At 43.8% G+C, this 26,026-nt stretch overlaps 1 protein-coding gene across 5 annotated transcripts in view; it reads right to left on the bottom strand.

The window, feature by feature from the left end:
• Positions 1-23,970, bottom strand: part of CEP43 (centrosomal protein 43) — a 64,540-nt gene extending 40,570 nt beyond the window's left edge. For 4 of the 5 annotated variants that reach the window (XR_013830909.1, XR_013830910.1, XR_013830911.1 and 1 more), the window contains exons 1-12: positions 23,779-23,970; positions 23,014-23,067; positions 20,782-20,836; positions 20,218-20,306; positions 19,628-19,765; positions 17,222-17,302; positions 14,740-14,799; positions 6,768-6,994; positions 4,622-4,734; positions 3,141-3,209; positions 1,708-1,747; positions 711-807 (exon numbers count right to left, since the gene is read on the bottom strand). Coding sequence is in view for 2 of the 5 variants with exons in the window: in XM_079939973.1 (XP_079796099.1) it covers positions 711-807; positions 1,708-1,747; positions 3,141-3,209; positions 4,622-4,734; positions 6,768-6,994; positions 14,740-14,799; positions 17,222-17,302; positions 19,628-19,765; positions 20,218-20,306; positions 20,782-20,836; positions 23,014-23,067; positions 23,779-23,880 (1,125 nt within the window). In the remaining 3 variants the exon portion in view is untranslated. The remainder of the gene's footprint in view (positions 1-710; positions 808-1,707; positions 1,748-3,140; positions 3,210-4,621; positions 4,735-6,767; positions 6,995-14,739; positions 14,800-17,221; positions 17,303-19,627; positions 19,766-20,217; positions 20,307-20,781; positions 20,837-23,013; positions 23,068-23,778) is intronic. The other variant, XM_079939974.1, reaches the window with a different exon arrangement.
• Between the last annotated feature and the right edge of the window lie 2,056 nt (positions 23,971-26,026).

Below are 26,026 nucleotides of genomic sequence, written 5' to 3'. Positions count from 1 at the left end.
ACAGGGATCTTATATACACACAAACCTTCGATACTGACGTCTCTTAAAAGGACCTCCTACCTACAGTGTCTACACCCTGAGGTGGTCGATTCTGACTCTCATCCTGACCCACCATGGCCCAGTTACACCCACAGCAATTGAAGCCCCAGTAATAACACGCCAGCATTTCACAAGCACTCAGTTAACAAAGCAGGCGACAACTGAAAACAATTTTACACATTCATTACAGACATTCTTTTTAGATTTGGACCAGGAAACTCCGTCATAAACTTTACGGAACTTTCAACTGCTTTTCTCCTAGTTAGTATAATTTTTATTTTATTGGCGTATAATTGCTTCACAACGTCGTGTTAGTTTCTGCCTCACAGCAAAGTGAATCAGCCCTACGCGTACACACACCCCTCCCCCTTAGACCTCCCTCCCCACCCCCACCCCACCCAGCTAGGCCATCGCAGAGCACCGAGCTGAGCTCCCTGTGCTGCACAGCAGGTTCCCACTAGCTATCTAGTTTACACGTGCCAGTGTATTTACGTCACACCTAATCTCCCAATTCATCCCGCCCTCCCCCCTTCCCCTCCTGTGTCCCACATCTGCTCTCTAAGTCTGCCTTTCTATTCCTGCCCTGCAAGAAGTATACAGTTTCGAAGCTTTACGGCAACTCAAGGCAACAGGCACAGACAGCACTCCACGGGAGAAGCACAGCATCATACTTGATCACTGGTATTGACGTCATCTATCTCCACAGAGAGGTCTTCCTCGATCTCTTCACCAATACTTAGCTCACTTTTTTCTGAGCGATGGCTGGTACTAATTTCAGGGGGAAAAAAAAAGAAAAATAAGAACTTTGAATATAAACATTTAGAGAGAGTAACTAGCATTCTTCAATCTTTCATGTAATTATTTTAATTCTTTAAATAAAATAGAATAAACTATTAACACATCATTAATTGCATACCTCTCATCTCACTTGAGCCTTAAAATAACTCAGCAAGGGCACAGGAATAGTCCAGTCCATTTACCAGATGAGAACACTAAGCTTCATACTAGTGACTATGGTCACAATGGCATGAAAGAAGCAAACCCAGATTTTAAAAATTTCATCTCTCAAAAAACTGTATGTTAGGAAGTAAACACAAATTCTAAATTGGGGGAAAAAAACTATCAGTTACATAAAATTCTCGAACTCTGATTTAAAATTTCTAATCATATCTACAACAAATATTACTTCCAAATTAATTATTAGCCAAGTCATAGGTTATATTTTCTTTACATATATAAAAAAATTACCTAAAACAAAATATTAAGAAATGTCACATGAATCAGAAAAACCATTTGAGGGGGCAATTTGTTTAAGCCGAATGTAGACAATTCCCCCCACTGAGATCAGAAAGGGGAGAACGAAAGTACTGACAACCCAGTGGCCCAACTGCTTCTGCTGGCTTCTGAGTTGATCCTTCAATGTTACTTCCTTTTCTTATTCTTATCAAGTTCCCTGCACATAATACAGATGTTCTTATTCTAATGTAAAATCAAAAACACGCTTCAAAGTCCAATGTATAATTCTGGATTAACTATCTTTCATTCACCTTCAATCAATATGAACAAGAGAATCAAAGACTAAAATAAGCACCAACGTAATTCTGTCATACTTTCCTGTTCAGAAACTGTTTACAATTTATGTATTTCTTGTCCAACCATTTTTCTTACCTGTTAAAATCATCAGCATAGTCATCTTCCTCTCCAGTCCCTGGTAAGTTTAAGAAAAAATATATATGTTATATTTATATAAACACACCTCACAATTTATCTACAATTAGACACACATTTCCTTCAAAAACTACACTACTGAATTATATGGCATCATTAAAAAGAACAGCTGGGCTGCAGTTTGGATTTGGGGGAAACTAACCACCCACTCCCCCACCTTCCTCCGGCTTCTGTAGCCAATTCAAGGACAAAATAGTCACTGAAGAGTGGGCTGGAGCCTAACATTAGCCTCTGACTTCCTGGTCACACATACAAGCCTGTCCTGCAGGCCAAATCCGCCCACAACCTGTTTTTCTACAGCCTGCAAGTTAGGAATGGCTTTTACATTTTCCAATGATTGTAAAAATACAAAGAACACTCAGAGACTACGTGTGGCCCACAAAGCCTAAAATACCCATTCTGTCCCTTTACAGAAAGAGTTTGCCGACTCGTGCTTTACACATGTGAAGCACCTGTCTGTGAACATGAGTGCCTTTGACTAATATTTTTGTCTCCCAAACTAAACTGTGCTCTAAAGCCTTATTCCAGAAGCGTCAAGGTTCTGAAAGCGGTACGGTGCCCACAAGTGGCCCAGGGCACTCGGAGGCTTCTCCTGCTGCAGGAGTACCGCTCCCGCTGCTGCTCCAGGCCACAGGACGGGGCACAACACCCCAGAGTTCCTGTTACACGTCCATCCCCATCAGACTGACTCCCTGGGGCCCGGACCACGTTCCGCCAGCCCCAGGGAAGCGCCTCTGCCTCGGCACGCACTATGCTCGCGGTCCGAACGGCAGGCTCTCCCCTCTGCCTGCCCCAGCAGGTCTCGCAGAGCAGTCACTTCCTGGGAGAGGCTCCCCCATCGCCAAGGCTAGGCTAAGTCAAACTACTCCCCGCTTCCGTAAGGCTGCGGCCTGACTCTTCTAACACTCAAAGTACCCGTAAGGCACCTGTTTAACACCCATCTTCCTGCTAGGTTTAAACCCCACGAGGACAGAATCCGCTGTGGTTACTACTCCCTCCACCCCTGGCCGACACAGTAACCCTGGATACATAAAAACCGTCCAACCATCTGTGCATGAGGTGCTCACGGTAGGCTGACTGACACTTCATTTAAGATTTTATTCTAAAAATTAATCGCCTTAGGGCTTTCCTGGTGGCGCAGTGGTTGGGAGTCCGCCTGCCGATGCAGGGGACACGGGTTCGTGCCCCAGTCCGGGAGGATCCCACGTGCCGCGGAGCGGCTGGGCCCGTGAGCCATGGCCGCTGAGCCTGCGCGTCCGGAGCCTGTGCGCCGCGACGGGAGAGGCCACAACAGTGAGAGGCCCGTGTACCGCAAAAAATAATAATAATAATCGCCTTAAAGCAGTCCATACTGCAACTGGAAATCTACTGACCTAAACCAAGTGATCCGATTTTATCATTGACCAATTTAAGATCTTTCAGAATTGTGTTTCCCCTTTTACCTGTGAACAGAAAAAAACAGTCACATTAAATTGACTTTCAGAATATAACAGTCTCTAAACCATGTCAACTTTTTTTTGCAGTACAGGGTTTGTTGATACATCATAACCAAAAACTAAGAAGAAAATTACAAACTGTGATTAATTGCACTGCATTACGCATTATTATGCATTACACAATAGAGTGCGCTTACACTATGTATCACACAGCCCTTTTTTAACCACACTATTACATATCCTTTTTGTAGCCATACTACTTTTTATTGGAACCTGACCATCAAAATCATTTTCTACCCAACTATCAGATATCAGCCTTCTATAAGAAGCCCTACTGGGTATGAATTCATGGACTACAGTTAATTATTCTCATCAGTTTTATTTTTCCTTTGAACTTCTAAATTTTGCTTCAATTTAATCGCTATTTCATTTACCAAACTTATCTCCTCATTGGTTTTTATTTCTTCAGTGCCCAGTTCTCAAGGCCCTCTCTAAATCATTATTTCCTAGTCAGTATTAAGAGTGACATGATCATGACACTCTGGATTCCTTCACTGAAGGTGACAATACCTGGGAAAGGAGAAGAAGAGGGAAACTGGGCCGAATTAACAGACTCATGGCTAGCTTACTTTATGTGCCCCGAGAAATCCTACTACAGTGGTATCACATAACACAAAATGGTTAGTAAGTACTACAAGATTATGCAAAACCCCACAGCAATTTCCTAATAAAGATCTACTCAAAGAGGCACATTTATACTCTAAACACTCTGCCAATTAAATCCTATATTTACTATGATATAGTGTACAAAGCTCATCTGCATGACTACATGTTTAAGGCTTTGCTTTTGAAATCCTTGGTCTTGTCACCATCTGTGTGCAGTAGGAGAGCCATTCCACGTCTAGCTAACAATCCCTACCTCTGCTGCATAGAAAAAATACATCTGATCCAAATCCCTAAAGGGAGAATAGCATTTTAACATTCTTACGATGATTACTGTGCTATCTACGGAATAAAGTTTTAAACAAAAAAAAAAGTTTTAAAAATTAATTGTAAGTAAATCCTACATAAGTCAATTTAAATGTCCAAAAAAGAGATGGCTTAAAAATTATAATGTCTATTTATTATAGAAGACGGTTAAAAAGTCAATTTCCTAAAAACATTTCCATGGCATAGGAAAAGCAGAATACAAAACAATAGAGAATATGACCATGCTCAAAAGAAATTTTAAAAATAAAATATTAACAGAAAATATCACTGAGTAGTAAAATTATGGGCTATTTTTATGATTTTACATATATTTTCCTGAAAAAATAAACAATGATCATACACTACTTAATTAATTAGAGAAAAAAATATCATCAGCATTCAAAGTCCACGTCTTCAGTCAGCAAACCTAGGAACTTCCAGACACTCACTTTCAGAGTCTTTCAATGAGGGAGCTCCAGTAAGGGAGCTGAGTCCACTTTTTAAGGGGGGGGCGTCCGAGAGCGATGCAAGGCTTCCTACTTGCTTACTAGGTTCACTTCTCCTAGCAAGAAACAAGTGTACAGTTAAATGGGATTCTTACATTCTGCCATTAAAACACAAGCAGCTTGAATATATCTTGTAGGCAACACAGGAGCTGGGCAATAAAGAATATACATTTCACAGATTCAAAATCATGAAGTACACCCGGCAAGGCAAAACAGACTAAGAATCACTGCAGGTTCACGCAGGAAGTTCCCCCTCTCTAGAACTGCGTGTGATGTCTCACAAATTAAACCGCTCCGCTTCATGGGCTTCACTGTCGGGGATTTTATCGGAAGTCCCTTCCGTGGCCCAGAGATGCAGGCAAGGGACAGCGCAGAAGCTGACGAACACAGCATGACAGCCCAGACGTGCCCCGGAGAGCGGGCCGCAAATGACGCCACCAGCTGACCTCAGCACACAGTCCTGACCGCCAGCCTGCAGCGGACGCAGGGCAGTGCCCAGCAGCCCGCAGGCTCGCCCTCCGGCCCGGCGCCCTCTCACCTCCTCCGGCGCCGGCACGGAGGTGCAGCATTCCAGGAATTCCCCTCTCCCGCTCTTACTTCGTTCATCTTTCCTCTTTAAAACCGGATCATTCTCATCAACACACGTACGTGCTACTGTTCTTCGCAGTTTAACATTTCTAGCCCCATGCCCGCTCTCCAGCCACCGCGCATCCCTCTGCACCCTGTACAGGAAAACTCATCAGGAAATCATTCTGCCACATACAGTCCTCTCGCCTCAGGCTTTCCTGAACCCACGCTAACCCTTTAACACTGCCCCAGGGCCGCCCGCGAGGGGCATCGGGGCTAAGTGCAAAGGGCGACTTTCAGCAGAACTTAACTCAGCTGCTCACTTGGGCCTCCTCCTCCAAGGACGCCTCTCCCTCCGGTTCTCTGGGTCCCCTTCCCGCTGCAGTGCCCCTTCCTTGGTGACCTCTTCCAGTCTCCCGGCTGTGACCTCAGCCAAGACTGATGCCTCCCTAACTGTCACCTCTAGCCCAGACCTCTCCCTGAATGCCCACACCCACACCCGAAAACAGGCTTCACCTTTCCACTGACGACCTTCTTGAACTCGCTGGTCGAGAGTGAGCTCTGGACCTGCGCGCGGCTCACCTGCGCGATCCAGCCTCGCTCCCCCTGCTCTTCACCTCGATCAGTTGGAAAAACTCCTAGTTACTCACCCTGGGAAGAACCCCGGAGCTGCCCTTGATATTGCTTTTCCTCTCGCACACTTACCAGCAAATCCTTTTGGATCCAAACTCAAGATACATCCCCTACCGCCTATTGCTCACCACTTCCGCCATCACCCCTCACCTGGAAAACCCTAAGAGCTTCCCGCCTGGAGACCCAGCGTCCAGGGGGCCGTGTCACTGCGCACGTCGGAGCAGTCACGCTGCTGCTCACAGCCCGGGGCTTCCGGGCCCCTCGGGTTCAAGCCAAGCCCTGCGGTGGCCCCGGCCCCTGGCCCGACTCCACCTCCTGCGAGCTCCTCTGCCGCAGGTCCTCGGACCCGCCGCACCACTCACCTCTGCCTGTGCGGGGCTCCGGCAGCCCAGCTTAACGCCTGGCCTGCTCTCCCCTCCATAAGCTCGCCCTTGAGGTGAGGCCTTCTCCAACAGCTACTGAGAACCGGCCGCCCTCCACACCCACACTCCCGCCCTCCGCCGTTCCATTCTCTCAGTTCCTGTAACACGGGCTGCATCTAGGCGACACAGCACCTGGGGACTCTTAACTTATTGCTGCTGCCGTCCAGAGTATGAGCTCCCGGAAGCAGAGATTTTGCCTGTTTCATCACTGTTGCACCTGTACCTGAAACGGTACCTGGCATACAGCAGGCACTCAGTACAAACCTACCTGCTGAAATCATTAACATCTAGGTCCTTCAAAACTTGGAATTGTTTGACAACATAAAAGGCTTTAATGACACAAAATCAGACTTACAAATTCACTAATTACAGAACCATTGGTAGCTCATTATTTCTTAAACATAAAACATTTAGAAATTCTATTTTTAAGCCGCTAGTCTGATAATATAAAAGCACAGGTTACTCACCAACCATAGGTTTTTTCTGGTTTAGGAATGGGATCATCAAAGAAAGAATCTCCTTCCATATCATCTTCATCTGGACAAGGACCAGCTTTGTCTTTGACATCTAGACTTTTGTTGCTTAACAAGGATCCAATTTTTGTTTCATGGGCCAGTAAGTGAAGACTACTTTTGCTCTTTGGTTCTGATGATGAGATACTGGTATCACTCTGACTAGCATCATTGCTGGCCTTCTAGAAAAAGAGAGGGAAAGAGAAAAGGTCTCCTTGGCGAAATAAAACTTTAATAAGACATCTTAAATAATAAAAAAAGTCACGTGAACATACGCAATTCTGTGTATGCACATGCATACACACGTGGGGTCTTGCAACTGCATGAGGTGCAGTGGGACCCCCCGGACCTACCAGTTCATCCCCAGGCTTCAGAGCATAACTAACTTTTGAAGGGGAAAAACGTCAAACATGTTTGTACCATTCCTCTCCTCCCTCCCTAAATGGAAATACCTTTACCCAGCCCATTTATACACAAACTTTCCCATTTCCTCTTACATATATATCACTGCTTCATAAATTACCTTAATATGTTTTCAACTCGCAAATAAAAAGCATTACTAATAAAGGATATAAGGAAGATTAGTTCATTATCATTAGTTCATCACATAAATGAACCAAGCATTAAAACAAAGCGGTCGTCAATAAAACTAGCAGTTTTCCATCCAGTGCCAAATACAGCGGACATCAAGGTGAAAGATGCCGCCTTTACCGTTCACATTTCTAAAGTAAAGTTTTGCTAGTTTTATCACTGGTCTTTAGACTTTCAGAGTAACTCCCCATTCCACACCTCCCTTCAACGTCCATGGATGCATGTATTGATGTATATGTTTCTATATATCTGAAACCAACATACAAAATTCTCAAGCATTTTTACTCCTGTCCTACTGATCTGGTGATGTTAGCAGAAAATATACTGCACACTGTATTTTCTTGTTTTCAGGTAGCCCTAACCCTCACAACCTAATTTTATTCTATCCTTGGTCAGATTTCTTTTTGTCTTTAGACACTTCTATGTCAACAACATAAAAATAATAACAACAAAACCAAAATATCATGATAGTAATAATAAAAGTAGCTAACATTTATGGAAAGTCTTCAAATGCTTCCCATGTGTTACCTCATTTTAATCCTCAAAATAACCTTATGGTGTGTGGGGCAGGTTCTGTTTTCTCTGCAGAAATGGAAAAGGAGATGTAGAGACACTGCAGTCACTTGTCAAGCCGGGGAGTAAAGGCGTCTGATGTCAAAGTCTGATTCCAGAGGTTAGCTCTAAAGGCTTATGCTCTGCTATTAGGTTGAGTCATATGAAACTGTAGTTTTTATGGGTTAAAAATGACAGTTTCCCAAGATTCAGCCTTCACACTACAGAGAGCAGTGCTGCGTCAGATGCCACAGCGTGTGAGATGAGCATCTCCTGAAACACGGAGTGTGTGATGTAGTCCACACTTGACTACTAACTATATGATTGTAAGGAATTTAATGTTCTCAGGCATGAATTTCCTCAAGAATGGAACCACAGTAGTCTTTTCCAAGTCCAATTATTACCAGGAGGTAAGGAAAAAGGGATGGGCAGCTGGGGAAAAGTGGTAATAACGCCGGTTAGAAATTACTCAAGGAGACACTAAGGATGACTGCACTTTCAATCTGTGTATAGACAGAAGGTACTATGCAGTAAGATATACACTTACAGTTTTACACGAATTAGAGGCCATGATTAGTTGACAGAAGGTAAGATATATGCTGTACAATTTTTAGGGCCTTGTATAGGGCTATACATTCCATATGTTATTAATACAGATACATCAATGGTTGTAAAAAGAGATGTCTGGAGAAATAAATACCAAGTCATCACCCTTTTAGACAACATAGGATATTTTCAAAGAAGCAGACACATTTTCAAACTTCCCAACAACTTTCTTGAAGTCTTCCTATTATTATCAATTATAGAGAAGCACCACCCACCTATGTATTTCTTAAGTGTATTCATGCCCGTTATAATTTCTCATTTATAAATATTTTAAAAATTGACTTGTATCTTTTCAAAGGAATATGCATTTGGAAATAAATACCCTGCATTCTTGTGCTGTTTAAACACATTTATGATTACAGATACTGAGACAGTGCAAGACTGTCTCCTTCAAAGCATCCGTGAGAAAATTCAAAAGGACACCTGACATGAAACGGACAGATACAAATGTAAAGCGCATTACAGGAAACAATCATTATTCCAACAAAGCCTTTCCTCCCCATGAATTCACAGCAACATAATTTAAGTCCATATGATGAACTATCTGAACTTAATAACCAATACAGATCCATGATTATTTTTGACAGGTTTTAGTCTTGCTATGAAACAAAAGACTAGTTTTAGGAAGACAAGTTTCATGGAGTAGCACATTATGATGTTCAACACAATACGTATTTTTTAAAATAATAATTTGTTTTAAAATTATAGTTCTATTTATCTGTGGAGTAAAATTAAACTTTAAAAACATGCAATCTGCTTTGGAAGCGCTGTCAAAATCAATTTCTAAATCACGTAGGAATGTGTCATCACTTCGTAACTATGGCTCATTTTTTATCAAAAAGACCATTACCTAACCGGGTTAGTAATGAATTCACTAAACTTAATTCCAAATATTTTTTACTATTAAAAAAAAATGCACACTAAGAGGAGAAGCATTTATCAAAACATTCTGTAGACTGAAACAAAAGTACTGCAAAACTTTAAGAGCAATTTTCCATGGAGGAAGTCCAAAGTTTTTGAGCAACAACAGATCAACTCACGATGCATATACCCTGGGATCTATTTATTTTTTTATTTTTTAGATTTTTAAATGGTAAGTTTAATAATGGAGATACACATGGGAGACACCAAATACAAACTTAAAAAAAAGGAAGCTTTAAAATGTCTTCTTGGAGGTAAAGATGTCTAAGCTGAGTTTTAAAAATAAACAGAACTTTGAAGACAGGAGTTAAGGACAGGGTATTCTAGGCAGTGGATTAGCTAGAGTAAAGGCACAAAACTGAGAAACAACGGATACGCACCAAGAAACACAAAGAGCTCAGAATCGCTAAAGTGTGAAGTTAAAGCGAGGCTCAGCAGAATAAAGCAAGACAGGTCCCAGATCACAGAGAGAGTTCACGGAGGAGTCACGTTTGCAGATTAGAAAGATCCCGTGACTACGTAAAAAACAAACTTGAAGAGCCAAAACCCTTAAAAGAGGAGAGCAGTTAGGAGGCTGTTTGAGTAAAACTCCAAAAAAAAAGGTACAAGGGATTTAAGGGATTTGTAGAAGCAGCTGGATGCTGTGTGTAAATCCCAACTCTTCTATGTAACTTTACACAAGGCCCTGATCTCCCTATGCTTCCATTTCTTTACCTGTAAAGCTGGCATAATAATGCTGACAGGAATGACACAGTATCATTCCATTTTGCCTATGAGGAAACTGACAGCTAGAATAAGGGTTAATTAGACGGGACAGTTCAGACAAGTCCATACAAGTTAAGTTAGCAGGACGTGGTAATGGATTTAATATGGGAACTGCGAGCGGAGTGAGATTTCAGAATGGCTCCCTGTTTCAATTTTGGAGACTATCAACTGATATTGAGAACACAGGAGGAAGAACTGGTCTAGTGAAAATATGGTCTATTTCTTATAACTGAAATTGAAATAGACTGGGATCTGTTTAAAAAACTTTTATCATGGCTTAAGACAAGTCTCATACACAAACTTCAGTTACTTAAGTCTCTATCACCTAGATGTGGACAAATTAAGACTCAGGATAAATCTAAACAGCTAAGATTAAGAATTGTTTAAAATAAAGAAATGCAAGCAAAAAAAAAAAATTCCTATGACAATGCCTTAGAATTCATTCCCTGGACAACCTCAGAAGCCTTGGAGGTTATTATGGGTTAAACTGCATCCCCCCAAAAGGTAAGTTGAAGTCCTAACACCCAGTACTTCAGAATGTGCAGTCATTTACAAGTAGGGTCACTACAGATGTAACCAGTTAAGGGGAGGGCACAGTGGAGGCGGGCAGGCCCCTAACTCAATACACCTGGTGTCCCAACAAGAGAGGACAGGCACACACAGGGAGAAAGCCCGGTCAACATGATGGCAGAGACTGGAGCGATGTGTCTACAAGCCAAGGAGCACCGAGGACTGCTGCGAGCTGCGAGAAGCCGGGAGGGAGGCCGGCAACAGAGTCCCAGCCTCAGAAGGAGGCAATCCCGCAGACACCTTGATCTCAGACTTCCAGCCTCCAGAGCCGTGAGACAGTAAACTTCCGCTGTTTCGAGCTACCAACTTTGTGGTGCTTTGTTACAGCTGCCCGAGGAACTAAGAGGTAATTATAATAAAACATAACAAAGTCTTGTCTTTCCAGATCAGGAGGCCTACTGCACAGCACTACAGCAGTCACTTAAGCCCTTGGATGGACCCCAGGGTTAATAAGCTTTATGGTAAATTACAGCCAAACTGTAAGGAAGTTCTAGTGCATGTTTAATTTTCTACTAGTATACTTACACATTCAAGATTTCAATCATTTCTAGATTAACAGCAAATCAGCATCATAAAGAAGTTTCACAGAGAAATAACTACCAATTTTCCAGTAGCCAAAAACTGAATTATCAGTAGAATGTCTTAAAAACCTGGAAGAAATAATTTTGTTTTTCTAAACTAAAGGCTTAATCTGTACTGTTCATAACAGAGGAACAGCAAAGCCAAAGAAACATCCCCGTTTTGCAAAAGTATTCAAAAATACTTGTGCAATTCTAATTCTCTTCCCCGCCCACACTTCAGCCTGCAGCTCCCCTCCCCGACTCCGCCAAAGACAGTTTGTGACCCATGACTTACTAATGAATTCTTTAGAAAAGTAGTTTTACTACCATTGTATATGTGTGTAAAACACACATATATTTAAAGGTTTAATTTACTTATCTAGAAAGTAAACACTGTGGAATTTGAAAACCACAAAACAGACATACAAGCCCCTCTTTCCAAAAACTCAGTTTTTCTGTACATCCCGTATAAACAATCTGTAATTCCCACAGATGCACATGAGAACCAATGTCTGGCTGTGAAATCGGCCTGAAGATTACCCTCTGTCCAGCGGCTCTGCTCTCTTACCCTGTGCAGCCAGCTCGCAGGTTCAGCGGACAAGAAGTCTGGGATCTGAAGCAGAAGGCCAGGCACAATTATGGGTTATGGGCCAAGTGCTGGCATCTTGTTCACCCACGTGCATCCCTTCATTGAGGGGGTGGTGGGTGTGGGGGTGTGTGTGTGCGCGCGCGTGTGTGTACCGAGTAATACTGTTTTGTTCATCTAGAAAACCCTAAGGTGAGACTATACTTTCGGGGATCATTTCTACAGCTCGAAAACCCGAAGGCAGCCGCAAAAGATGCGGAAACACACGCTCCCAAACGTACACAACACGTGATCCCCATCAATGCCCTAAATCAACATAAAGCTGGGCTTATCCCAGAATTTTGAAAACAAGGAACAAATTTAGAAATGTCATTTATTAAGAACTTGAAGCAAAAAAACACCTCAACACAAATCAGTTTTAAAACACCTAAAAATCGATTATGAAAAGAAAGGATAACCTTCCATGCTACATTTAATGTGATGATTAAAACAGCTTCATGTTAAAAACAAACGAAAACATCAAATACCTTATTTAGTTTTTTCAACTGAATGGTAAAAACCTTAGTGGAGCCTACCAAAAGTCTGTTGTAATAAATAAAATGCATTTATTTTTTTCAGACAACTATAGCACCATGCTTGGTACAACAAAACGGTTCGCACCAAAATAGATTATTACGGATGATACCCTGGAAGTGTTAATGCACATTTAAAATGTTTAACTCGTTAAAGAAATGCCCTCCCATCTAATATTTATGCATCTTGTATTCTAACTCTTCTAGCATCCTTTATTGTCCTACAACAATAACAAAAAGAAACGTAACTTTTATTTTTACTCAAATTAAATTAGTTCAAAACCCTTAGATTTTGCTTTGCATATTAACGGGCTTACAATACTAAGTACAAACCAGTTAAACATGTAACTGATTTTTTAAAGTTTATTTCTGATATGAATATAGCTTCTCTGAAAACAGCCAGAAGTCTCTGAATGAGCAGTTAATACTTGTGCCTCCCCGCAGGCAAAAGAAACAGTAAGACACAGACACTTCCTACTGGGCGCCCTGGGCTACCACTCCCAGCTCTGCCCACCCGAAGGTGCCACTACCTACCCTGTGAACGGCTCCCCCTGGAGCCTGGCTGTGGACAACCCCCATGACCAGATGCAGCTCAGGATTTGGATTATTAAGATGTTAAGAAAGTTAGGATACTAAGGGTACTGGGACCCTGCTGCATGCACAGGGCAAAAGGTGAAGGCAGAGGGAGGGAGAGCTAACGGCTCCTCTGCTGGGCTGGAAACAGGCAACGCTGGGTACAACACGGACTTCTTATAGACGCAATTTGGAAACAAGAACAGGGAAATAGAATGGAAAAGGTTTCCAAGTTGCTGAGGAAGTGTTTTGGGCTCAGGAATATAATCGTGAAATAAAAGGGGCCCGACGTGCAGCCTGCAGCTCCAGAATAAGGCCTGTGCAGCCTCTTCAGTCACCCGCAGAGCACGTGAGAGGGAGGCGCCGAGGGGGGACGATGTCTGCGCCCTCGCCCCTGCGTCCAGCACACAAAGCGAAATGTGTCTCCTAGTGGCTTTGGTTCTACGTATCAACTTCTTTCAAACGTTTTAACTTCTTTAAAACTCATGACACCAACAAGATTTTTAAAATTTAATATTACGAAATATACTTTAAAATAGTACAAGAAACTGACTTAAAACATCTATAAAAAAGCATGCTAGTTTATATGCTTAATTATTTTTCTTAAGGTCTGTCTCACGTCTCCAGTTTGACCATAAACTGCTTAAGTGAGGACCCATGTTAAATCTGTCTTGCCCCCAGCACTTAACAAAGACTTTCACTATGTAAATGTTCAAACATACTCGAATACATTTAAAAACATCTTCGCATGTAGTAGTGCATAAAGAATAGTGTGAACAAATATAGTAACAGGAACTTACCATTGAAACCACTAGAACTAAAGCCAGCTAACACAGCAAATACAATTGTTCAAAAGCCTTTAATTTTGGAAGCCCTCAACTTAGTGAAAAAATCTACACATAAACCTACAGGCTCAACAAGGACTAGTGATATTCTCACACAGTTGAACGTTAAATAACTTGATCTTATTCGAAATAAGTGTAAGAACTATACAGATAATTAATGCTTCTGAGAACTCCAATACTTAAATTTTATAAGCAGCTCATCTACTAGCTTAGTCGGATTCTCAGATCTTTTGGGAAGGAGAAAAAGCAGCCAAGGCGGTGACACAGCGGCGCCCCCGTGAGTCTGCTGTGGGGCAGCGCTCAGAAAGGCTAACACGTGCAGGGGCTGACGAGCTGCTCAACACAAACAGAAGTGTCTTGAAGGAAACCAGGGCTGGCCTTTACTCATCGACTGGAACTTATCCAAAAAGTAGTCTGATGTTCTAGTTACCTCAGATAAAAATCATAACGTTAAGCATACATAGGTGACCATCCATTCAAGAGGAAAGTAAGTATCTTCAACTTGTTTTTGTTGCCAAAAAAACAAGGAATTCTCAAAGCAAAACCGAGAGCAGAGTTTTAAAATACAGCACTATGATTTTCACCTGGATAAAAACTGAAAGTCAGACTACTTTTTCTTTTACGTCACCATGACTTTGGCATGTTCTGATCACAGATAAAAGAAAGTGACATTTCGAAGGAAAACGTAACCCTAGGCCAGTGGGAACTCAGCGCCCGAGGAGGCCCGCGTGAGGCCGGCGGTCGGCCCAGCCCAGGCCGCTCTCCTCCTCGGCCGCCCCGCGTTACCTTGGCACCAGACTTCCGCCTGCTTGGCTTCTTCTTACCTTGTCCTTTATACCTTGGTATCTGAGCATGAGAATAAAATGACATTTTACCACAAAGTATAAATCTTTAAAAATAAACTAATTCATACCAAACCAATACAGATTCCTATTAGAAAATTTCTTAAAAATGGAAAATCTAACTAATATGCTTCATTTTGAAATCCACTGTTTTACTCTTTTCTTCACACTCTTCCTAAACTGGTTCAGCTCACGTTTAATTTCTCCCTCCAACAGTCCCGGGGTTCAACGTAGGGACCAGAGCCCCTGCTCAGCTCCTGTGGGTGGGGACGCAGTCCTGTCGCGCTCCGTCCAGCAGCGCGCTAAGAAAGCCAGCTGCACGCCTCAGCAGCTTCCTCTGGGCCCGCCCCGGCCTCACCTCTCCTTCCCCGGGAGGACACAAAGCGCGCTTCTAAGGGCCTGGCTGGACCCCGTGCTTGGCCCCAACTTCCCGGAACTCTTAGTGCTCTCCAGACCGATGAGGCGCCCTGTAGGCCCTTCGTAGAGCCCCCAAACCACTCAAAGACCTCAGAGAGAGAAGAAAGCGGGCAAGAAAAGGGTGGGGCAAGGGCTGGAATCCCAAATCCAGACTCTGTAGGACGACAGGGGATCTGCGGTCTAACTGCCAAAAGAATGCCTTGTCTTAAAACAGACCCCATCCAGCCCCACTAGAGACGGGCCACAGTGTCCGGAAGTGCTCACTGCGCCCGCGGGCCGATGATGCGACTGACAGCCCCGGCAAGGCTGAAAACCATCGGAAGGTGGCAGAAGCAGGGACCACCTGGAGACACCTTAAAAATTACCATCACCTCTCTGTATTTAGAGCAACATTTCCTGACTTAAAACTTAAGATTCTCTTGATAATTCTCATGATAGAGCTTAAAACTCTTTTTATGTAGAGAGCATACGGATATGTAAAACAGGCATTAACATTTTATCTTGAAGACACACAATATGTGGAAAATTAGTACTGCCAATATGCTTTAGAAAATAATATGCGAAAAAGAGGACTTCCAAATAACTCAATACTATAGGTGTTAATACGTGTTTTGGAATATGGTTAATTTTAATCCCTCTAAAGCCAGATATTTTCACAGAAAGCAAACCTTTCTTTTTACTAAGGCTCTTATATCTGGCACTTAATTTGAAGTGAATTTTAGATTCACTCACGACCTCGTTCTCCCTGTACAGCAGGTTCCAGCCTCCAATGAGCATCACGGGAAAATGCTTCCAAGACCAACCGACCCTATTAGGAAAGGCTAACTAGGCCTCGGGAAAAAGAACAGCTACCAGCAGCGTGAGAGCCTCGTTCCCAAGGCACAGCATTCCTCTGATTTCTAAATCTAAAAAATAAAAAGGAGCAACAAAATCAAAGAACCAGCAATAAACAGCAACAGGAACCATTCACTGGTGTCTACGCCCAGGCATCTGGAAAAGCAAGGAACCTAGCAGCACAATTGCTGCCCTCCAGACGTTCACCTAATTTAAAAAGACACAACTTGTATCTACGAATAACACAGCACCAGGAGCCACCTTGGGGATGTACTCCACGGCACCTCTCCAAACAGAAGTCAGAGGAAGTCACACAACACAATCAGACCCAAGCCCGCCCTGGGGTAAGATGGGCTGGTTCATCCACCGTGCTGTGCTCAGCCAGGCACAGGAAGATGCCTTTCCAGACCACCACCTTTCTATCCATTCCTACTATTACAGAGAGCCTTGATTTTAAATTCAAAGGTTCCACACAATTGTTTTCTCCGTTAATCCAAACCCCTGAAATCAGAAGGCCTTAACTTTAACAGCTCATACAAATATAACCAGAGTGCATAGACTTTTTATAAATCCTTAAAATATCTCATTAGTATAAAAAAATCATGGTCATTTACAATTCCAAATCTGGGCCCCTGTCTACAGTATTCAACATAACAATTCTATATGTTGGAGCCTGGTATTCTCAAATTACAGCAATTTATAAATGAAAAGTAAATTTCCTTGTTAATTGAAGGACAAAACGCTCAAAGCACCAAATGAATCCAAACATCCTACAATTCTGTTATTTAACAGCATATTTCTTTCTACGATACAATATTCAAAACAATATCAAAGCAAAAGAGTTTTCAAAAATTCAAAAAATTTTTTTAATAAATTCAGTATTTTAAAAATGGAAAGTATATACTGAGATCAAAATCTCACGTGGCTCAACATATAAATTGTCGACAAAAAATTTAAGAGCATATTTACGTGGCATTTTTAAAAACCTATTGTCTTGCAATAATGGTCCCAAAGGAGCTTATTAAAGTTTTAGAAGACTCTCTAAATAAATAAATAAATAAATAAACATTAAAATATATACTTCATCAAAGACAAGAAAGCACTTTAACAACAACAAAACTTGTAACAAGAGTAGAGACAGAAAGCAGAGCCCCGTGGAGCCTTAGCCCACTCACCTTACTGGGAGGAGTGTGTGCACTTGCTTTTCCTTCTGGTGACTTTGGTGGAGAATGTACATCAGATAGCTCTAGTGCACCCTGAAATATTTCACAGTTTAAAATTAAAACATTTAAAAATAAAGCATGAACATACCAATTATACCTCAACAGAATATCAGCATTTAAAACCACTATACAATATTGGCACTTTTATTTCTTCCTATTAATATAAATATCCTCATTAGATTTTCTTCAAATTTTACCAAAACACAAAGCAAACAGATTTGTGATTCTAATTACCTGCTGAGTATTTCACCCAAACACCTTGAACAGGCTATACTCAGGCCACATTTAAACATGCCCCCAAGCTTCCTTTCCAGAGTTATTTAACCTTCTCACTTTGCTTTCCCAGCTCGCCACACTAACACTGTCCTGTGATTCTCAAAGATCTACTCTTTCTACCTTCCCTTGACTTGCTTCCTTACTTCACTGTCTCAAAAAAAATCAACTAGCAACTCTCATAAAAACAGGAGTACATTCCAAAAGCGGCTCCTGGTGCTGCGTTATTCATAGATATAAGCGACTCCCATAAAAACAGGTAACTGAGTGGGGGGGGTGGGATGAACTGGGAGATTAGGATTGACATGTACACACTAATATGTATAAAATGGATAACTAATATGAACCTGCTGTCTAAAAGAAATAATAATAAAATTAAATTTTTTAAAAAAAACAGGTAACTATTACAACTATGCGGGATGAGGCACTAAATTACAGGGGCTGCCAAGAGGGAGTGAGTAAAAACAAGAGAAAACGTCCCCGAAGTCAGAGTCAAGAGAACATGGATGGTGGGGCTTCCCTGGTGGTGCAGTGGTTAAGAATCTACCTGCCAATGCAGGGGACACGGGTTCGAGCCCCAGTCCAGGAAGATCCCACATGCTGTGGAGCAACTAAGCCCGTGAGCCACAACTACTGAGCCTGCGCTCTAGAGCCCGCAAGCCACAACTACTGAGCCCGCAAGCCACAACTACTGAAGCCCGTGTGCCTAGAGCCCGTGCTCCACAACAAAAGAAGCCTCCACAATGAGCAGCCCGCGAACCGCAACAAAGAATATCCCCCACTCGCTGCAAGTAGAGAAAGCCTGCACGCAGCAAAGAAGACCCAACACAGCCAAAAAATAAAATAAATATACTAAAAAAAAAAAAAAAGAGAGACCGTGGGTGGTAACATTGCACAGCTAGGTATGGGAGAGGATGTACCATTTCAGGTGCAGAATAGATGAGAAAAGGGGGAAGGCAAGAAAGCAAAAGCCATTTCACAGGTAAGCTCCACCTGGCCTACGCACAAGGTTGCACATTTCAAAAAAAGGCGTAAGGCTAGAAAGCCAGGTTCGTGCCACATCACGCAGGATCTTCAAGTTGAGGAACCTGGAGACTATTCAGTTGCCATTACATAGTCACTGTAACGTTTAAAGAGGGAAGAAATAGAGGAAGAGCTGAATTAATTCAGCAATCATGAATAGAAAAGACTGAAAAGATGTGGGCATAGCAACCTGGTTTTTAAGGGGGGGCTAAAATGCACTTCTGGTACAAGCTTCACTGAGTTCAGTGGGCTAATCCACACCTAGTGTTCTTCTCCAGCATCACAAGTCCAAAGCCCATTACCTTCCACATTCCTACAGACCAACCTGACCTAAAAGCACACATTCAACCAGGTATCTGGAACAGTCACGATGTTGTCTACATCCATGAAACAGTATCTTTATGTAACACTAATGTTTGTAAAGGAAATCAGACCATTAATCTCATTAGCACGATTTCTAAAAAGAAAGGATAAGAAAGACAATGGCTAATCAAAAAAACGAAGTATGAAAATGTTTAGAAACTGCAAAATCAACAGCTTAGAGTTTTAAGCCTAGTTTAAAAAAGCCTTTAAGTTCAAAAAATTGTTAACTAGTCTATAATTCAGCCCTTCTACGTTTAAAAATAGTAGTAAAAGTAACAACCAACAATTGAGTGTTCTCAGCATTTCACATGCACTAACTCACGCGTGGACTAACTCACGCTTGTAAGCCCCACGACGCCTGCAACGAAGGCTACCATCCTATCCACAAAGGAGGACCAAGGCCGGAGGCTAGTTAGTGGAGGAGCTGGGACTGGCTCCACACAGCCCAGCCCCTGAACTCCCTGATCTGAGCATCACTCCCCAGGACAGGTGCGGCAGCAGCCTCAGAGCTACCGCATCTCCAATTATCATCAAAATGTGCATTTATACAATCTCTGAGTATGTCTTCTTTTGTTTTGAAGGCATAACCTCTTTTTATTTAAATCCGACTCATTACGTATGCACTAATCTGCGTGGCCGCACTAGACAGGCAATGACTGGAAAACAGAAACAGGTAACAAAGGGCAGGACTGTACTTACTTCCCCACTGGTTGGCCCTTTTTCTTTCTGTTGACAGCGTCTGATCACTTCTAATAATAAGGGTCCACCCACCGTACCTTCTGCTTCAATAATTCCTAAATCTCGGGCTAAATTCTCTCGACCTTCGAGACCTTGAAACTGGGAAAGAAATAAGATATAAAGAAGTATAAATGCACCAAAATATAGAAAAGTTATTTTCAGAGATTAAAGAAAAATATTTTCAGAACTTAAAGACATCTCTAAACTCAAAGAGGCCATTTTTCTAAGGAATGAAACATCCATTTTTAAGAATTATATATTTCTTTTACCAAGTCTCTGCATTCAAAGTCTCCATTACCAGGTATAGGCTTAGAGCAGAACAAGTTAACTCTATAACAACACTTCTGTCAAATTATGTGAAGCAGGGACACTGATGCCAGCTATCTGACAGCTCAGATGGCTTTTGAGAAAAAGATAATCAACTATAAAATATAATCTTTATGCAAGATTAAACTAAGTAAGTTGTCAAATTTTGTTAACTTTCAGCTTGTAATGAACCCATCTGTATCAAAGGCAGTTTCAGAGACAGACGTAAAAAGCATCATTCTTACTGTGCTAGTTTCAGGTTGAAAAACAGCCAAGGTAAAATCAAGATTGAAAAACTGAAGAAATTCGGCAACGAGACTAGCCACCAGCCGGCCTGCAAAGAGCAAAAGAGAAGGTGGGAGAGGGTCTTTAGGAGCCCGAGGCCTCCTCACTGACACGGAAGTAAGATAACTACAGTAAAGGGAGAAAAGAAGTTTCTCAATGTTTCAAAGTGCAAATTTCTTCTCTTGAATAATACAATGAAGTGATGAACATCTCAGTTCCGCCATTTCTGCATTAGGACCATTGGTCTGGAACTATCAGTAACACAATGTGACATTTCATAAATGGATGAGTGTTTTGCTTTTCACAGGAAAATCAGCTTTTTACAATAAAATTGGCTGTAACCAACAATTTCCCATGACCACTGATATTTAATGGCAACTCAGTTGTACAATAATATACAATTTAAAATGAGCACCTAGAAGAATCAGATACTTCAAAAACTAATCTGAAATTCCTCATTTCTCCCAAATGGAGTCAAGATTTGAAAATTCAGAGACAGACAAAATAAACAACAAACATCTTACCATCTTTCGTATTTAAAAACTTTTTCAGGCTCTCGTTGACTAAAGGAGTTTTGTTCTGTTAAAAAATGAAATATTTTGAGTGTTATACATTTATCCCCAAACGACTACAAAATGTAGACTAAAGTTTAATTTTTTGGCAAAGATATTAAGTTAAATACTGTCACCCACAAAATGATGGCTAAACCCATTCTATAACTACTGATTACTACAGGAACTACTTTTTGCTAAGGTAAGGACTGAGACAGGTAAGGACTGAGATATACTCAATTAGGAGATTCTTCTTGACAGCAACAAAAGAAATTACTTAGGTGTAGTAGTGATGGATTTAAGATGTTAATGAATTAGAGGGTGCCTGGAGCACAAGGAAAGGTATAAGACAGACACAGTCTTTCAAAACTGAGGAAAAAAGTTGCAGAGGTATTAAAAAGCAGAACGTGAGTCAAGGGAATCAGCTTTCTCCTCGAGAGAGACGTAAACATGTTTCCATGCTCAACAGAAGAGCCAGCAGAAAGGGAGAGGCCAAAGATTAACAGCGTATAGAAGAGGCACTGACCTAACACCTAGAAGGTAAAACCCAGAGAAAGTGATTATTCTTGGACAAGATAGAGTCGCCTCTACTAAAGCAGGAAGGAACGAGAAACAGATGAACACAGATGCAGGGGAGCTTTTTCTGAGATGAGTGACAGATTGTGGGGGAGGACACAAAAAATTAGGATCTGATGCTTCTATTATTTAGTGAAGGGAGAGACAAGACCGTCTGTCAACAGTGAAGGAATCAGGTGATGTAAGAGGCTAACGTGAAGGCGAAGTGGGAGCTGCTGAGCAGAGACGAGAATCAGAGTCAGCAGCTCACGGGCTCAGAGGCTGGAACCGCCAACCAGGAACATGAGCAGTCCAGCGCGGGGACCGCTCGAGCGCAGACGGACACAAACGGGGAGGGGAGTTAATCGGCTCAACTAAATGACCCTTAAGATTTTTCCCCAAATCAAGTATGGTTGGAAGGCAAGGTAGTGAGGATTTTTTTTTTTTTTTTTTTGCGGTACGCGGGCCTCTCACTGTTGTGGCCTCTCCTGTTGCGGAGCACAGGCTCCGGACGCGCAGGCTCAGCGGCCACGGCTCACGGGCCCAGCCGCTCCGCGGCATGTGGTATCTTCCCGGACCAGGGCACGAACCGGTGTCCCCTGCATCGGCAGGCGGCCTCTCAACCACTGTGCCACCAGGGAGGCCCGAGGTAGTGAGGATTTTTGAGATATGGACCATGGGGTCCAGACCAGCTAAGAACAAGAGGCAGCTAAGAGAAGACATGTCTGGAAAAACACAGAAGTGAAGACCTTCATGAAGTGACAGAGGAGCAAGGCATCTAGGTCTAAAGTGAGAAGGAGAAGAGGCTGATTTGTCACAGAGGAAGCTGAAGGCCTTGATTATGGAGTAACGCTTGCTGACGGCAGGTTCCAGGATATTTACTCAAGATGGTGGCAGGACGTGCCGTAGAGAGAAAAAACTAAATACACTTATACAGAGAGAAGTGACAGGACCTTTGACATAAGAAAGACTACATGATTTTAAAATAACTGAGTGGGGCTTCCCTGGTGGCGCAGTGGTTGAGAGTCCGCCTGCCGATGCAGGGGACGCGGGTTCGTGCCCCGGTTCGGGAAGATCCTACATGCCGCGGAGCGGCTGGGCCCATGAGCCATGGCCGCTAAGCCTACGCGTCCGGAGCCTGTGCTCCGCAACGAGAGAGGCCACAGCGGTGAGAGGCCCGCATACCGCAAACATACATACATACACACATACATACATAAATAAATGAAATAAAATGACTGAGTGACCGGATAACTTGGAGAAAAGCTGCATACGATATTCCTCCCACCTGGTGGGGATTCACAGTGCATATTAGCATATTAAAGGTTCTAAGGGGTCCCGCAGCAAACCCACTTACTGTGAAACCGTTTCTTCAGGTGTTCTGGATTTCCCCTAGGGAAAGAGATCTATGAGATTTACTATTGGCCTCAGAGTTGTGGTGCCTTAACTTTCTTTAGATTACTCCAAACCTCTAAAATATACATGAAAAGAGAATAATCTTGACCCTCTCCCAACAGTAAAGAAGTTTAATCCTTAGTTCAAAATTGTCCCTGGCTACACACTCCTCTAAACACTGTTTCAGAGTGGCTTTTAAGTAATTACAAATTAAACATAAACGAATACAGTCATTAAACTTTGTAGATTTCGTACCTCTACTTTTTCTTGCTCCTCTAGCGCTAAAAACACAGCTGCTCGGAGTTCAGCCTTGAAAAAAAGCGGGGGGCAGGGGTAAAGGAACAAAAATGATCTCAGGACATTTTCAGGACAAGAAGCTCACCAGCTGAAATTTCAAAAGGCAAAGGGAAAACTAGCAAGATGATAACGCTCAGCAGGCAGGTGCAAAGAGAGACCAGAAGGCGTCCCGAGAGGTCCTGACGAAGGGGCGCAGCTCTCTGTGCCCCGTGCCCACCGTCTGTCCCCCTGGCACTGTCAGCACCCATCACTCTGGCTGCGATCCTGATTTCCGGTCCTTCATGACGCCCATCGGTCGCGTCAAGGTTGCAAAGTACACTCCGAGAAGCAGCCCGCCACCCGCTCGTCACCGCCAGCGGGAGGGGCTCGCTGCCCAGCAGCAGAGGCCAGGGGCGGGGGAGACCCAGGGGCGGGGGAGACCCAGGGGCGGGGAGCAACTCGACCACCGGGCCTGGAACGGGACCAGAGTGGGTAGCGGGCGACTCGACCGCCGGACGCCGGTCGGCCTCCTCCGACGAAGGCTGGCCGGGCCCCCCCACACCCGCTCGCCGCCGCGCGGCCCGGAAGCTCCCCGGGAGAAACCCTCGACCCGAGCGCGGACCGCCCCGAGGTGGCCCGCGAGCTCGGACCTCAGCCCAGGCGGCCCGCCGGATGCGTCCCTTGCCCCTTTGTGACGCCCGCGGCCGGCCTCCCCTCCGCCGGCCCCCCGGCCTCCCGCCCAACCTTGATGCGGTTCAGGACCCCGCTGTTCTCCAGCGTCTGCACCAGCAGGTCCCGCAGCTCCGTGTCCTCCTCCGCCACCACCGCGGCCGCCGTCGCCGCCATCTTGCTTCTCCAAGACAACCGCCCAAGCCGCGCCGACTGCCGACGGTTGCCGCAGCCCGCACGGCGCGCGGCAACGCGGGCCAGCCCACGCTCCCGACGCCGGCGCGCAGCCAGCCGTCACGTCGGGGCGGGGCCTCGAGCGGGGGCGGGGCCTCGGGCGTCTCCGGAGGCGGGGGCTTTGGGGGCGGTGGGCGAAGCGGAGGAGGTTCGGGAGGCCGGTAAAAGCCAAAGCTGACACCAAGTCATCTCAGTGCTGACAGCTGGAGGCTGACCCGGGTGCAGAAAAGGTTCAGCTGAAAGGCATATGCGAGCTGCCTACAGACCTGCTGTACCCCTAATATCGTGAATGCTGCTGAGTGTTTTCAGTCAATTATGGGCAAAGTTTGAAAGATGTAATCATAATTGCAGAGGCGAATGCAAATTCTTGACAGTATAAAAGTAGAACTCAGACTTATAACGTTGGTGGGGGGGTGAGAGAGTAAATATACTAATTTCCTCATCTCCCTTTGCAGGGAGCCAATAGGGAATATGTAAGTTTCTAAATAATGACTTAGGTAAATAAAGTCACAAAATCTTCCACCATTAGAACTAAAAGTAATGTAAGTTTTAAAATTAGGAGCTGAAAGAGAAGATAAAATTTTATCCTTTGAAAATATGCTATTTACGGTTGATGGGTCAGGATGTTATTATTTAGAGTTATAATGAAAAGAACTAGAAGAATTAAAAACAACCTTAACTGTAGCTGAGTCTAGGGTATGGTACCAGGTGGTGCGTAGGGGAACAGGGAGGACTCAGACCTTTCAGTATTTTCCCCTTGTGTTTGTAACCACTGATATGAGTAACCTCCACAGCAACAAAACAAATGCAAATGGACCGTAGTCTAGTTACAAAGCATAACTGTGAAACATCCTTACACAGAATGCAGGAGTTAAAGAGAATGAGGCAGAATATATATAAATATATATAGAGAGAGAGAGAGAGAGAGCGCGAGAGAGAGAGGGAGGGAGGGAGGGAGAGAGATGATTAGGAATTATGACGTGAAATTAGTACATTAAAAGACAGTAAGTGGGGCCTCCCTGGTGGCGCAGTGGTTGAGAGTCCGCCTGCCGGTGCAGCGGACACGGGTTCGTGCCCCGGTCCGGGAGGATCCTACATGCCGCGGGAGCGGCTGGGCCCGTGAGCCATGGCCGCTGAGCCTGCGCGTGCGGAGCCTGTGCTCCGCAAGGGGAGAGGCCACAACAGTGAGAGGCCCGCGTACCGCAAAAAAAAAAAAAAAAAAAAGACGGTAAGCAAAGGATCCAAATTAGGGAAGTAGAAAAATTACTTGTGTGTTTGTAACATGTCTGTGAAAAGAAGCTGTCTGCCTGCAGGCAATGAGTGGGTAAGGAGCGCTAGCCCCTCGCCCCTGGGGTCAGGTGGCACATCTAAGTTGTGTCCACTAGCTTCCAGTGTTTCGGGTTTGAGCTCTAGTTAAACAGAAACGTGCTTGAAAACACAGCCTTTATTAGTTCCTTCCCTGCCTGGTCCCCTTTCCCTACTTCCCCACTGGTGCTTCCTGGCATCCTGTCCCAAATAAACTGCACCCAAAGCCTTATCTTAGGCTCTGCTTCTGGGGCACTCAAACCAAGACAGTCGCCCCAGATCGGGTCATGTGAAGCAGACCTGGGAAGGGGGTTCTGGAATCGGGGTACTCACCAGCCGAATGGCCACGAGGACCCACCCTTGGTAGTAAGCGGGGTGGCCATACCCCCCGGGGTGGTGTCACAGCTCTGCAGTTGTGACTAAGCGGGAGGGGATGCACGTGGGGCGGGGGGCTCTGACTTGTGCGATCTCTCCAGCATTTGTGGAAATGGGGGCAATGGTAAATTTTAAAGACTGTGGAGTCAGGTTTTTTTTATTAATGATAGAAAAATGCTGAAGGAAGAATATGACAGCCAACTATCAACCCGAGGCGTGTTCCCATGATATCACATTGGTAGATTGAAACCCACTATGGTAGGAAACACTAAGGAAACGGACAAATACTGTAAATGAGGGCTTTAAAAAGAGAAGAAACAGAGAGCCAGGTGTTAAACGTTTACTAGCACATCTGCCTTCGCTGGGTTTCCTGGGCCTGAGGACTGGTACCGTTTGTTACTTCTCAAGG

This window comes from Stenella coeruleoalba (genome assembly GCF_951394435.1).
Source record: "Stenella coeruleoalba genome assembly, chromosome: 12".
Taxonomy (NCBI): domain Eukaryota; kingdom Metazoa; phylum Chordata; class Mammalia; order Artiodactyla; family Delphinidae; genus Stenella; species Stenella coeruleoalba.
The sequence above is the reverse complement of the archived record's forward strand: the minus strand, read 5'-3'. Positions and strand labels throughout refer to the sequence as shown.